Source organism: Dermochelys coriacea, chromosome 2, assembly GCF_009764565.3.
Source record: "Dermochelys coriacea isolate rDerCor1 chromosome 2, rDerCor1.pri.v4, whole genome shotgun sequence".
Taxonomy (NCBI): Eukaryota; Metazoa; Chordata; order Testudines; family Dermochelyidae; genus Dermochelys; species Dermochelys coriacea.
This window is the reverse complement of record NC_050069.1, coordinates 26,097,596-26,109,415: the sequence shown is the minus strand read 5'-3', so window position 1 is coordinate 26,109,415 and position 11,820 is coordinate 26,097,596. Positions and strand designations below refer to the sequence as shown.

Here is an 11,820-nt window from a genome sequence, read left to right as displayed (position 1 = left end):
TCTAACTTGGATCTCTGACCTTTTACATCCACTAGGTGTTGCTACCTAGTGCAGCTTCCGACAGATTCTGTGGCAAGAGGCAAGAAACTGCACCTTATAGCACTAGGGATGATGTGGATGGGGATGAGACATGTCAGGAGTAACTTTAAACAGAGAGGGAACATCACTCAAAATGGAAGGGGGCAGAGGGGAAACAGAACCAAAGTGTAAATGTGGTGTGACTTGTCCCCAAAATTGAGGGTGAAACTAAGAACAGAAGAACAAAAAAAATGGCCATACTGGGTCAGAGCACTGGTAGATTCCCACTTTTGTCCTATGACTGAAGAAGTGTTAATGGACAACTCTACCCTGAATGGTCCCTTACAATACGTGCTAACTACTTATGCTAAACAATCTGTTCCATCTTGCATTTGCTGTGAGGCTAGGAGTACCTTTCTCAGACGTGAAGAGCTCTGTGGCTCTTGTCTTTCTCACCAACAGAAATTGGTCCAATCAAAGATATTACCTCGTCTGCTTTGTCTCTCTGGACTGTAATTGCCAGGATACCTCTGGACTCTTTTTTTTTTTAAATTTGGCATTATAGTGGCTATCCTCCAGTCATCTGGAACAGAGGCTGATTTAAGCGATAGGTTACATACCACAGTTAGTAGTTCTGTAATTTCATATTTGAGTTTCTTCAGAATTCTTGGGTGAATACCATCTGGTTCCAGTGACTTATTACTGTTTAATTTGTCAATTTGTTCCAAAACCTCCGCTGTTGACACCTCAGTCTGAGACAGTTCCTCAGATTTGTCACCTAAAAAGAATGGCTAAGGTATGTGAATCTCCCCCACATACTCAGCCATGAAGACCAATGCAAAGAATTTATTTACCTTCTGTGCAACAGCCTTATCTTCCTTGTGTGCTCCTTTTGCACCTTGATTGTCCAGTGGCCCCACTGATTGTTTGACAGATTTTCTGCTTCTGATGTACTTAAAAAAAAATTGCTGTTTAGTTTTTGTGTCTTTTGCTAGTTGCTCTTCAAGTTATTTTCTGGGCTGCCTAATTATACTTTTTTACACGTCTCTTTCTGTCTTCAGTGCTGTCCCCTTGCTAGTTTCTCTATTGCTCTTCCCCCATTGCTAGTGCTGTGGGTCCTCAGTTCCCACCACTGTACCTCAGTCATTGCCCCTGCCCTGTCCCCCATCTCCCATTCCTGTGCTGTTTCTCTGCTGCCTCCCACATCCCTTCTGTAGCTCCCCATTCCCCAGTGCTGCCCCTTTTGATGTCTCATAGTGCTAACTGTCCCCTCATCCCTGTCTTGGAGGATAGGCCCATCAATGGCTATTAGCCAAGATGGTCAGGGATACAACCCCATGCTTTGTGTGTCCCTGAACCTCTGACTTGCAGAAGCTGGGACTGGAAGACAGGGGATGGATCACTCAATACATTACTCTGTTCTGTTCATTCCATCTGAAGCATCTGACACCAGCCACTGTTGCAAGACAGGATACTGAGCTAGATTGACCTTTGTTCTTACCCAGTATGGGCATTCTTATGACAGAGAATGAGAGAACTGAGAAATGAGGGCACAGCAAGCAGAAGAGGAGCAGAGAATGTAGAGAAAAGGAGTGAGGTAAAATCAGGAATAAAAAATAAAAAGCAGACAGTATACTTTCAACTTCATGCACCATCCCCACTGAGAGAGATTTTTGCAAGGCAAATTATCCCCTCAGCTAGAGTGGGACTGCACAAGTGTAACTGAGCATAACTGGAAGGCCCTGGGACTGGCACAGATGGAGCTCAGGGTTGCTTACCTTGTGTTTGCCTTGAAGGTTAGAGTGGTATGGTATGTAACGTCACCCCTGCTTATAGGTCTGCTTGCATTTCCTTCTGCTTTTCTTTTCTCTCCCTGTTCTCCCACCTTGCTACTCCTTCCAACTTCCCTCACTGTCAGTTTGCACTTCATTGCTATTGCACCCTGTACATGGAAGGCTTTTCCACTATTGGTAGTCACACCTTCTCTTTCCTCCTTCAAAACTTTCCTTGAAAACAGTTTTCCCGAGCATCCTCTCCATTTATGTTCTTGCCTTAAGCCTCCCTTATTATGCTGGGTCTTGTCTTTGTATGTCTTGCCTACTTTGGGCAGTATGCTCCCTGTGGAAGGCAACAGCATGTCCTAGGCATTGTCCCCTCATAATATTAAGTAGATTCCTTAGAGAATTAAGTTAAATTGATACAAACTGGGTTTAAACTGATTTAAGAATGCCCTCACATGAGTGTGCACCTGTTTAACTACATTGGCTAAATAATGCATCTTTAGTTAACAGCTGCAACTTTGTATTTAGGCAAGGAGGAGATTTTTTAAAGGCACAAATGGCAGTTAGATGCCTAGTTCCCATTGACTTTTAATGAGAGTTAAGTGCCTAACTGTCCTTTGTGTCTCTGAAAACCTCTTCAAGGTCATACTCTATGTTTTGCGGAGCATTGTGTACATATTCAGTACTATTTAAATGATCATTATTATTAATATTTCATTCTGATAGAGAAGTCCAAAGGTATGCATTTTGAAGATGACTGTTGTTAATATAAAATACTTGTTTAAGAAGCAACTGAGTTTTCTGCTTGTCTATTAGTGCTTTTAGATTTACTTTGAAGAGGTTTTTAATTGTATGGCCACTTGGCACTGTAGCTGAAGTAACAATTGCTAAATTGTTTCATGGATTAAATGGATCTGGATCAGGTTAAATTGTTTCATGGATTAAATGGATCTGGATCAGGTTACTTTAAGACAAATGTTTACGGAGAATGCGTTGGATTTCACTTTATAATGCTGTAAATGGGATGACTACTACATTTGATTTTAATCATCCAAACAAGCTTTTACACTTAGAAAAGTGTCTTGAAATGATATGTCTCTTTTTCAAATCAACTGACTCTCTTTTGTGATGGTCTTTTAAGTTCTTTTATTATAATTTAGTTGAAACAACTTCTATTATAATATTCATTTTAAATCACGTACATGCTTTTAATGTGTAAGAGGAATCTTTTATAAAAATTATGCACATAACCCATATATTCAAAGTAGAGCTACATTAAATTAGATTTTAATCCATCTCATTCAGAATATCAAGGAGAATTTATTCCTGCATACTTAAACATCAACAACAAACATTTATAAACACACCTCAATTTTGAGTTCTCTAGAAGGAAATTACTTCTGGTGCATATTTCCACATCTATTGTATATCGCAGTAGTCTCTTTCCCATTCTTTGCTTAATGTGTATAAAGATTTCATCACCTCTGGTGTAACAATAAATCTCATTTGAGACTAAATGCTGCTGTCCCTTTCCTTCCCCTGGCTCACTACACCCTGAGTGAACAAGCTTTGTATACACAGTGTAGCTGTAGCTGTGTCGGTCCCAGGATATTAGAGACCCGAAGAAGAGCTCTGGGTGGCTTGCTAACCAACAGAAGTTGGTCCAATAAGCGATATTACCTCACCCACCTAGTCGCTCAGGCTTTGTATAGATGGTTTAAAGGGGCACTCAGGCAAGTAACCCTCTCCAGTCCTTTCACCTGAAATAGCCCAAGCTGATTGGCTGCCACAGTTATAGCAAATGGACTTTTAATAGCACCTAGGGCCTTTGCATGCTCCCTACTCACAAGAGTTAGGCCTGTGAAGCTGCATAGTTGTGGTGCCATATCTTCACCCTTCCCTTTGCATTGGCATTGTGGAATGGGGCATTCCAAGCTCATTGAGGGCGGTGCATCCTTCCTTCATGAATTCTTAATCTGTGGTAGGTTCAAAGGTTGTGAACTCTGAAAGGATTACTATGGTCCAAATTGAAATCAGGTTTCAATGGGATCATAGTTGCTTGTGTCAGATCTGTTTAAGCCTCACCATGAGCCTCATTCTCCACTGCCTCGTACCTTGTATAGTCATTGACCTCTGTGTAGTGAGTGCACAATGCTACCAGGTCAGAATACTGATATCTAATCCCTTTGCATTCATGTTGTTCAAGTATCAGTGACTACACAAGATATGGGGCACTGGAGAAACAGGCCCTATGCCTTCAAAACAGGGAGCAAAATCTGCAGGAAAACATCTGTGTCGGGTTTGTCCATTTCCGATGAGAGAAACCACATAAACAGACAAAAGATAAGCTGAAAAAATTAATTGTTTTATAAAATAAGATCCTACAATCGTATCTGAACATCCAGTTTTTAAATACGGTACATTCACTTTCTCACAGAATATTTAAATATTCAGGTCATTTATGGTATATTTCTCATACTATTTCAGTTAAAAACTTTGGATAAATTAAACAATGCCTACCAAAAGATACCACACTTATACACATAAAACTAAGTAACAATTTAAAAAATTTATCCACAAAGTAAAGAAAGTAGGATCTCTTAGGAAATGCTACTTAATTTCTGCTTAAAAATATACTTGATCATTTTAGTCTATCTTGAAAATATAGTTTGTATTTAATTTCTCTTTCTAAATTTAAGTCTCATATAATTTCCATTTAAGTTAATAAATATGTACAACAAAAACCTTTATATCAATGAATATAAATAGTAAATACTGTATTAGGCCTGGTCCAACATTCTTTGCTTACTCAATGACTTCAGTGGTACTTTTAGATGCCAAAGGCTGCAGATCAGGACCTAAATGTCATCAAATGATTATAGCTTTTACAGAAGTGACTTTATAATAAAAAAAAGCTCTAAGCTCTGAGAGTTTAGAGCCATTCCAGTCATACATTTCTATAAATAATCACGTACAATGTAGGGGAATGATGTTCTATGTTAATTACTGCTAACAGTAATTAAGGGGAAATAGTGGAGAATGAATGGAAAAATATCTTGAATGAGACAGATCATTTTTTTACTGATTGGACTTGGTTCCCTATCATTTCAAAAAAGAGTTTTTGGTATAATTGGTACATTTTAAAACTGTGAAGCAACTTGACCACCCTCTTCAGACTTTGGATAGGTTTTCTGGGAAAGTGGTAGGCTTTCAAATGCTTTAGCCCATGCATCAGAGCCTTAATTGTGTCTTTATCCGCGTTTTTTATTCTCCACAGGTTAAGAAGCTTTGGAATTTGTTCCGTAGGCTTGCACAGCTTCATAGTGCGCTGAATATCTTCTTTTCTTACTTTCTTTCCTGGTAAATTCACCATCAGAATGTTGAGATGTTCAAAGGTTAGATTAGCCTGGCCAATATGTTTTAAGATGCTGTTTTCACAGAGATCAATACCTATAAAAGCAAGGGAAGGACATTCATATGATTCATTACTATTTATAATGGCTTAAAACAAACTCTAAAGTCAGAAAGGACATGTACCCACTAAATGTTTCCAAGTTTTATTTCCAAATAACCCTTTATCATTGCTGTTTTAACCCTCTGTCTTACAAAGCACTTAAGCATGTGTGTAACTTTCTTCATATAAGTAGTCCCAAGTTACGCACAGACTTGCTATCATACATTTATTTCTACAATTTTGTAATGTGCATCTTGTCATATGTACAGTACATGAGGCAGTGCTCTGAATCTAACATTGCGCTACATGACTGTTTTACTCCTGATATACAGGAAATGCCGAGACATTTTAGCTGGTGTTTCAGTTCCAACATAGCACTAGCTCCAGCACAGACATGTTACAATGATATAAACAGACATAAATTAAAAACAGTTTCTCAAGGACACCATTTCAAATCCATTCCTTGTAGAACAAAAGTCATTCAAATCTGAGGGTTGCTGATGGTGGCTCATGTGAAAAGGGTTTGGTAGTTTTCAGTGAAAACTGCAGCAACAAGTGTTAACATCACAAAAACTGCCATCATAAGCTCCCCTTTGACACTGATGGTGGCAGTTTCAGCAGAAAGGTGAAGGAATGAGTAGGGATACTCTTTCCAAGAAGAGAAAAGCATGTTTGCAGGGGTATGTATGAGACTTTGAATTGCCAGTGCCCACACTATTCCTCTTCGTGGCTATCTAAAGGGTTTACGTCTCTCAAGCCAGCACCTATAGTGCCTTGGTTATATCTAGGGCTCTATCAGATTCACGGTGCATTTCGCTCAATTGCGTGGTCATAGGATTTAAAAAATCATAAATGTCACGATTTCAGATATTTAAATCTGAAATTTCATAGTGTTGTAACTGTAGGGGTCCTGACCCAAAATGGGTTAGTGAGCAGAGGGTGGGGGTTTGCAAGGTTATTGTAGGAGGACTGTGGTATTGTCACTCTTACTTCAGCAGCAGTGCTGCCTTCAAAGCTGGGCGGCCAGAAGCCTAGCTTGGAAGGCAGCATCACCACCACCAGCAGTGCAGAAGTAAGGGTGGCATGGTATGGTATCACCACCTTTACTTCTGTGCTGCTGCCTTCAGAGCTGGACCCTTGGCCAGCAGCCAGCACTCTCTGGCCACCCAGCTCTGAAGGCAGTGCAGATGTAAAGGTAGCAATACCACGACCCCACTACGATAACCTTGCAACTCCCCCACAACCCATTTTTGGGTTGGGACCCCCAGTTTGAGAAATGCTGGTCTCTCCTGTGAAATCTGTAGAGTATAGAACAAAAGCACACAAAAGACCAGATTTCACGGTCTGTGATGTGTTTTTCACAACCATGAATTTGATAGGGCCCTACTTATATCATATACTGTGAACCTGGTTTCCCCTGATCTGTACATACCCAGCTCCCACTGACTTCTTTAGTTCTTGCTCTGGTGTAAATGAGGACAGTATGGACCCTGAGTATCACAATATTTCCTACTCTTATGATCCCAAAGTGGAATTGATTTACACTCCATACATATACTCAACAGGGTCACAGACTGCGAGTCTGGGCAGAATTTGGTCCTTTCTGTTGAACATAAAGGGTTAAATTCTGCCCACAGTTGCACCTACACAGTTCCCATTGGCATCAGTGTGAGCAGTCTGCCCACCACCCAGGGCAGAATTTGGCTCCAGGAGATTACAAAAGTGCTATTTGAAAAGTTACTTCTAACTGTGTTTGCTATGCTGTCTGAATTACCTTGAATGATCTTCTTGACCATATCTTGTTCTTTATTTTGCTGCTTCCATAATTTCAACAGTTGGAACATCTGTTCTTGAGAACTATGTTTTTGTTTAATCCTTTCTATATTTTCTGCATTAATCTTTGTCCCAGGCAAACCGTCCTTTAGTACATTCAGCCAGTTAGGGGTGAGTTTTTCAGGAACAGCAAACCTGAAAAGTGCTTCCTCGCATAGGGTTACATCTAAAAACAAATCAGAGAAAAAGATAGGTTAAATCCTGGAAGTGAAGGCTAGAAGGGGCAAGCAGATCATCTAGGCTGATTTCATGTACATCACAGGACACTAATCCCCACCGAGTTACTCCTGCACTGACCCCAATAACCTGGATAGGCTAGAATTACAGCTTTCAGGAGAGATTAAACTATTGTGTGCCACAAACACAGAACGAAGGGACCAAGGTAACACCAACGCCTGAGGCTCCGTGCAATGATAGGGAATTGATTTGGTGAAATAAGCCAAATGATCCCAGCAAGTGTTTGAATTCTTCTGAAATTGTTTGGCCCTGACAAAACATAGAGGGTTTCAGATTTGAAAGAAAAAACGTTTTAAAATAAGGGACTGGTCTTTAGAGCTATGAAATATATGCTTCTTACCCCTTCTATATTCATCTAATCGACAGTAACTAGACTTTAGAGTTTTCCCCATCACTGTAGTATCAGAGCCCCTAACAGTTTTAATAATTTTTGCCATAGCCATTGCTAATCCCATTTTGATAATGCTTGTCGGGATACTTACACTACACTTTGGCATTATACATACCTATTCCGCATTTTTGAGTTGATGTGTCCGTGTTTTCATGACACACATTGTCATGAACCGCATTGCCCTTCAGTGCTATTTTATGACTCAGTGCACTGCAGTTTGTGTGTTTTTGGCAGGCTGCTTTGGATGAAGTTTCATTTGAGAAAAATCCTTCTGGACATCTCTGGCAAATGGTATCACTCTCAGGGGTGCCTTTAGAAAACAAAACCCACTACCTTTTACAAAAGATACATACTGTGTGAGTTTTTGTGCATCAGGAAAGAAATAGCAAAAAATAAACCATGACTTCGGATTTTCATGCTTTCTCGTTCCTACATGAACACTCACTTGGAAGATATTTGTATAATTTTGAAAACTTTTCTCTCAAATTCAGATGCTCATGCTACAGAAGTATGTTAAATAATGTTTTTAAACACACTGGCTTCTCACCCTTGCATACATTTGTAAATTAGCACCAGATAACTTGACTTTATTCAAATATTTACAAAAGGTGTCTGACGTTCAGTTTTTCTCCATATAGATTTTTTTCTGAGAATCAATTAACGGGCACAAAACATTGGTCCAAATTCTGCTCTGTTACATCTGTGCAGACAATCACTAAAATAAATTACTCTGTTTGTAACTGAGTAGAATTCAGCCCATTTCTTTAAATCTGTTGCAGGCAGGTGGTTCTTTTTATGTGTGTTCTGTAATATAATTTGAATACAGTCTACATATTGGCCTTTAAATTAAAACCATTCATCCATTGTGACTTTCCTCCCTTCCTTTATATATGCACGTTTGTGGAAGTTTCTCCATACATATTTTAATCTCTTAAATATGAATTTCCAAAGTTATAACAAATTATGCCATTGCATAAACTAAATGAGTTTCCAAAGCCTTTAAAAGTAAGTTGTTGTTCAGTAACATGGTAAATTCAAGATTACATATTGACCTTTCTTTCTTGGATTGATTATATTATTCTATACTTGCCTAATATCTAATAAATATGTATGATCAGGAACAGTATATAGACAGTATTTGCCCAACTGCTATTATAAAAAATATATTTATTGTCCCACAGTTAAAGAACTGAGACAACATGGAACATTACTGCCACCACATGGACTGAAAGGGAGAAAATTAACGTATGAAACTTAAGACAGGCAGCTACTGTGAAGAGTCTATCAAAGGAAAATCCTGATTCAAATCAAAGCTCATACAATGTATCCCCAATTCAGCAGTACATTCCTATTCAGCAAAGTATTTAAGTATGGTCTTAACTTTAAGCATATGCTTAAGTCTCCTTGACACCAATGGGACTTAAGTATATGCCCAAAGTCAAGCACATGAGTAAATGCGTCATTGAATAAGGATACACTTAAAGACATGGTCCCTTCTGACCTTAAAATCTATTAGTCTATAGTCTAAACAACGAGGAGTCCTTGTGACACCTTAGAGACTAACAAATTTATTTGAGCATAAGCTTTCGTGGGCTATAACCCACTTCATCAGATGCATGGCATGATGCATCTGATGAAGTGGGTTATAGCCATGAAAGCTTATGCTCAAATAAATTTGTTAGTCTCTAAGGTGTCACAAGGACTCCTCGTTGTTTTTGCTGATACAGACTCACATGGCTACCCCTCTGAAGTCTATAATCTATGATTCAACTCTTTGCTGGAACCGAGGACTATATTTGCATTTGAAAATGCCTCCATCTAGTGTATTTTAGGAGTACTTGCTGTAAAAGCTAAATCCCCAGAGATTTGCGTAAAAATAAGCAAATTCACCTTTGCTACAATTTTACATTTCTAAAACTTGCTTAGAAACAAAAGGATATGAATCTCTGAGTTTTCAAGTAGCCAAGAAATAAAGAGTATATTTATATATACTCAAACGCAGAACTTCTGCTTTCACTAGATAATGAGTAAAAACATGTGCAGGAGAGCAAGAGCTCTCCTTGTTCATATCTGAACTTCAAAAGTGATTCTGTACAATTACTTAAACAAAATTAATTTTGCAATAGCCAACTCTCTAAAAGATAGTGACAGAATAATGCACCACAGAAGTCTACACAGAGGTCTTCCTTTTTAATCTGCTAATATTATGCAATGACAGCTGCCGTAACAATATGAAACTCCAACTGACAGAGATCTGCACATTTCAGATGATTGAGCATCAACTACCATTGCTAAGAGAATTTCTGGTGGACTTTCCCCTACCACAGATATGCTGCTTTTTCAGAGTGTTCCTTCCAAAGAGATTAGCATCTCCATATTTTGGGAGATGGAGATAGATTGTCCTCATTCCCAGAAATACTTGCAGGGGGGGACAAAGTACATGGAAACTCCAGTTAGGTTGCAGAGTTTCTCTGCATCTTCCTCTGAATGGGAAAGGAGTAGGGTAGGTGATCTGGGAAACCGAGCAGAGTCCTAGGTTCTACATGGTTAAAGCAGTATGGCACCTCTGGTACGCTGCTCCTCCAGCCACTTACAATTTGTGCTGCCATTGACTGTCCCCCCGATACCCGCTTGAGGGAATAGCAAAGTGCACAGTGAGAGCTAACACTGCTTTGATCTGCGTTAACTGCCAAGTGGATTTCTCCTAGGAAGCCTGCCACATTATTGGGGCACCATAGTCAGAGAGTGGCGAAAGGCTTGGTTTGGATTTGACAGGATCAGATCTCAAAGACTGTTCTTGCAAAATGGTCCAAAATGGCAGAAATGTTGCACGATCAGGTGATCTCATGTAATTTCTGTCATTTTGGGGTGAAATGTCCTGAATGTTAATGTTACTGTGTGATTTCAATTGCATCCATACTCAAACCAGAAAACAAGCTCCATGTAGTTTTGATCTGACTTGGAATCAAAGATATAATGACTGATTTAGGTCGACAGGTTAAATTCCTGTTCTTCTTTGCAATTTGAAGGTACTTTTGCTTTTGGGGTTCTAATTTTGGCCCAATTCTAGTTCCTTATCAGTCCTTCGAAGGAACTCATATTCTAGTTCAAATGAATTTCAAAAGTAAGAGGCATATGTTATTAAAACTACAAAATACCAAACCTTAGTAAATTACAAGAATTAAACAGATCAGAGAGCACCAGTCTGAGAAACAATCTGATCAGTTTACAAAATGCATTAAAATAAGAAATTTCCAGTTGCCAGAATCAATTTGTAGGACAAAGAGGCTTATAAATACTATAGTACAATATAGGACAGTCCCAGGGAAGGTGAAGTTCTTTGTATCCAAAAGAAACAATAATGTGCAATGAGCTCTCTTGGATGGCTGCTAAATTAACAGCGTCTAATAGTCTGACAGTAGGGTCACTTCCCAGAATAAATATGCTTTGATGGTGTAGATAATATTTGGCCAGCAGGATGACCTTTGCTTTGATTCTCTTGCCATAGAAAGATTTATAGTGCCACCAATGCATGCCTCAGAGCCTGGGTGCCAGGACTAAGATCATGGAAGAAAAATATACTTAATATACTTAATTTTATAGTGCTATACTTCAATGGATCTCACAGCACTTTACAAAGATGGTTAATTATCCTTATCTGCAGTAACAGATACGGAAACTGAGAAGCAGAGGGTTAAATGCCCACGGTTAAACTGAGGCGGGTGCAACTGGGAGCAGTAGTCAGATTCCGATTCTCCAGCCTGCGTCCCCAGCCACTGAACCCCACATTGTTTCCCTATCTGATTATGAGGGCCTATTTTTGATAGACTAAGGCCACACTCCACCCTCATTACACCAGTACAAACACATTGTGTTCAGTGATGTTGCCTAGATGTCCCTGAGAACAAAATTTGGTTCCCTGTCTAAGTTTTCCAGCAATTATCTTGTTTAAAAACCTGAAGTGATTAAAAGTTATTGTGTTGCCAGAGTCTGTATTCTGTTTCTTGTTTGAGGCCCTACTTGCCGTTTAGTGATGCACTTTGCTTGTAGTTTGGGAACCCATCTCTCCAAAAGATTATGTGATTTGCTTCATTGTCTTCTTTTGG

At 39.2% G+C, this 11,820-nt stretch overlaps 1 protein-coding gene across 3 annotated transcripts in view; it reads right to left on the bottom strand.

Moving 5' to 3' along the window:
• Positions 1–4,143: 4,143 nt before the first annotated feature.
• TNFRSF11B (TNF receptor superfamily member 11b) overlaps positions 4,144–11,820 on the bottom strand; it is an 85,322-nt gene continuing 77,645 nt past the window's right edge. For all 3 annotated transcript variants that reach the window (XM_043507405.1, XM_038390604.1, XM_038390603.2), the window contains 3 exons: positions 7,830–8,024; positions 7,028–7,252; positions 4,144–5,249 (listed from right to left, as the gene is read on the bottom strand). In XM_043507405.1, the coding sequence (XP_043363340.1) occupies positions 4,870–5,249; positions 7,028–7,252; positions 7,830–8,024 (800 nt within the window). In that variant the 3' untranslated portion in view covers positions 4,144–4,869. The remainder of the gene's footprint in view (positions 5,250–7,027; positions 7,253–7,829; positions 8,025–11,820) is intronic.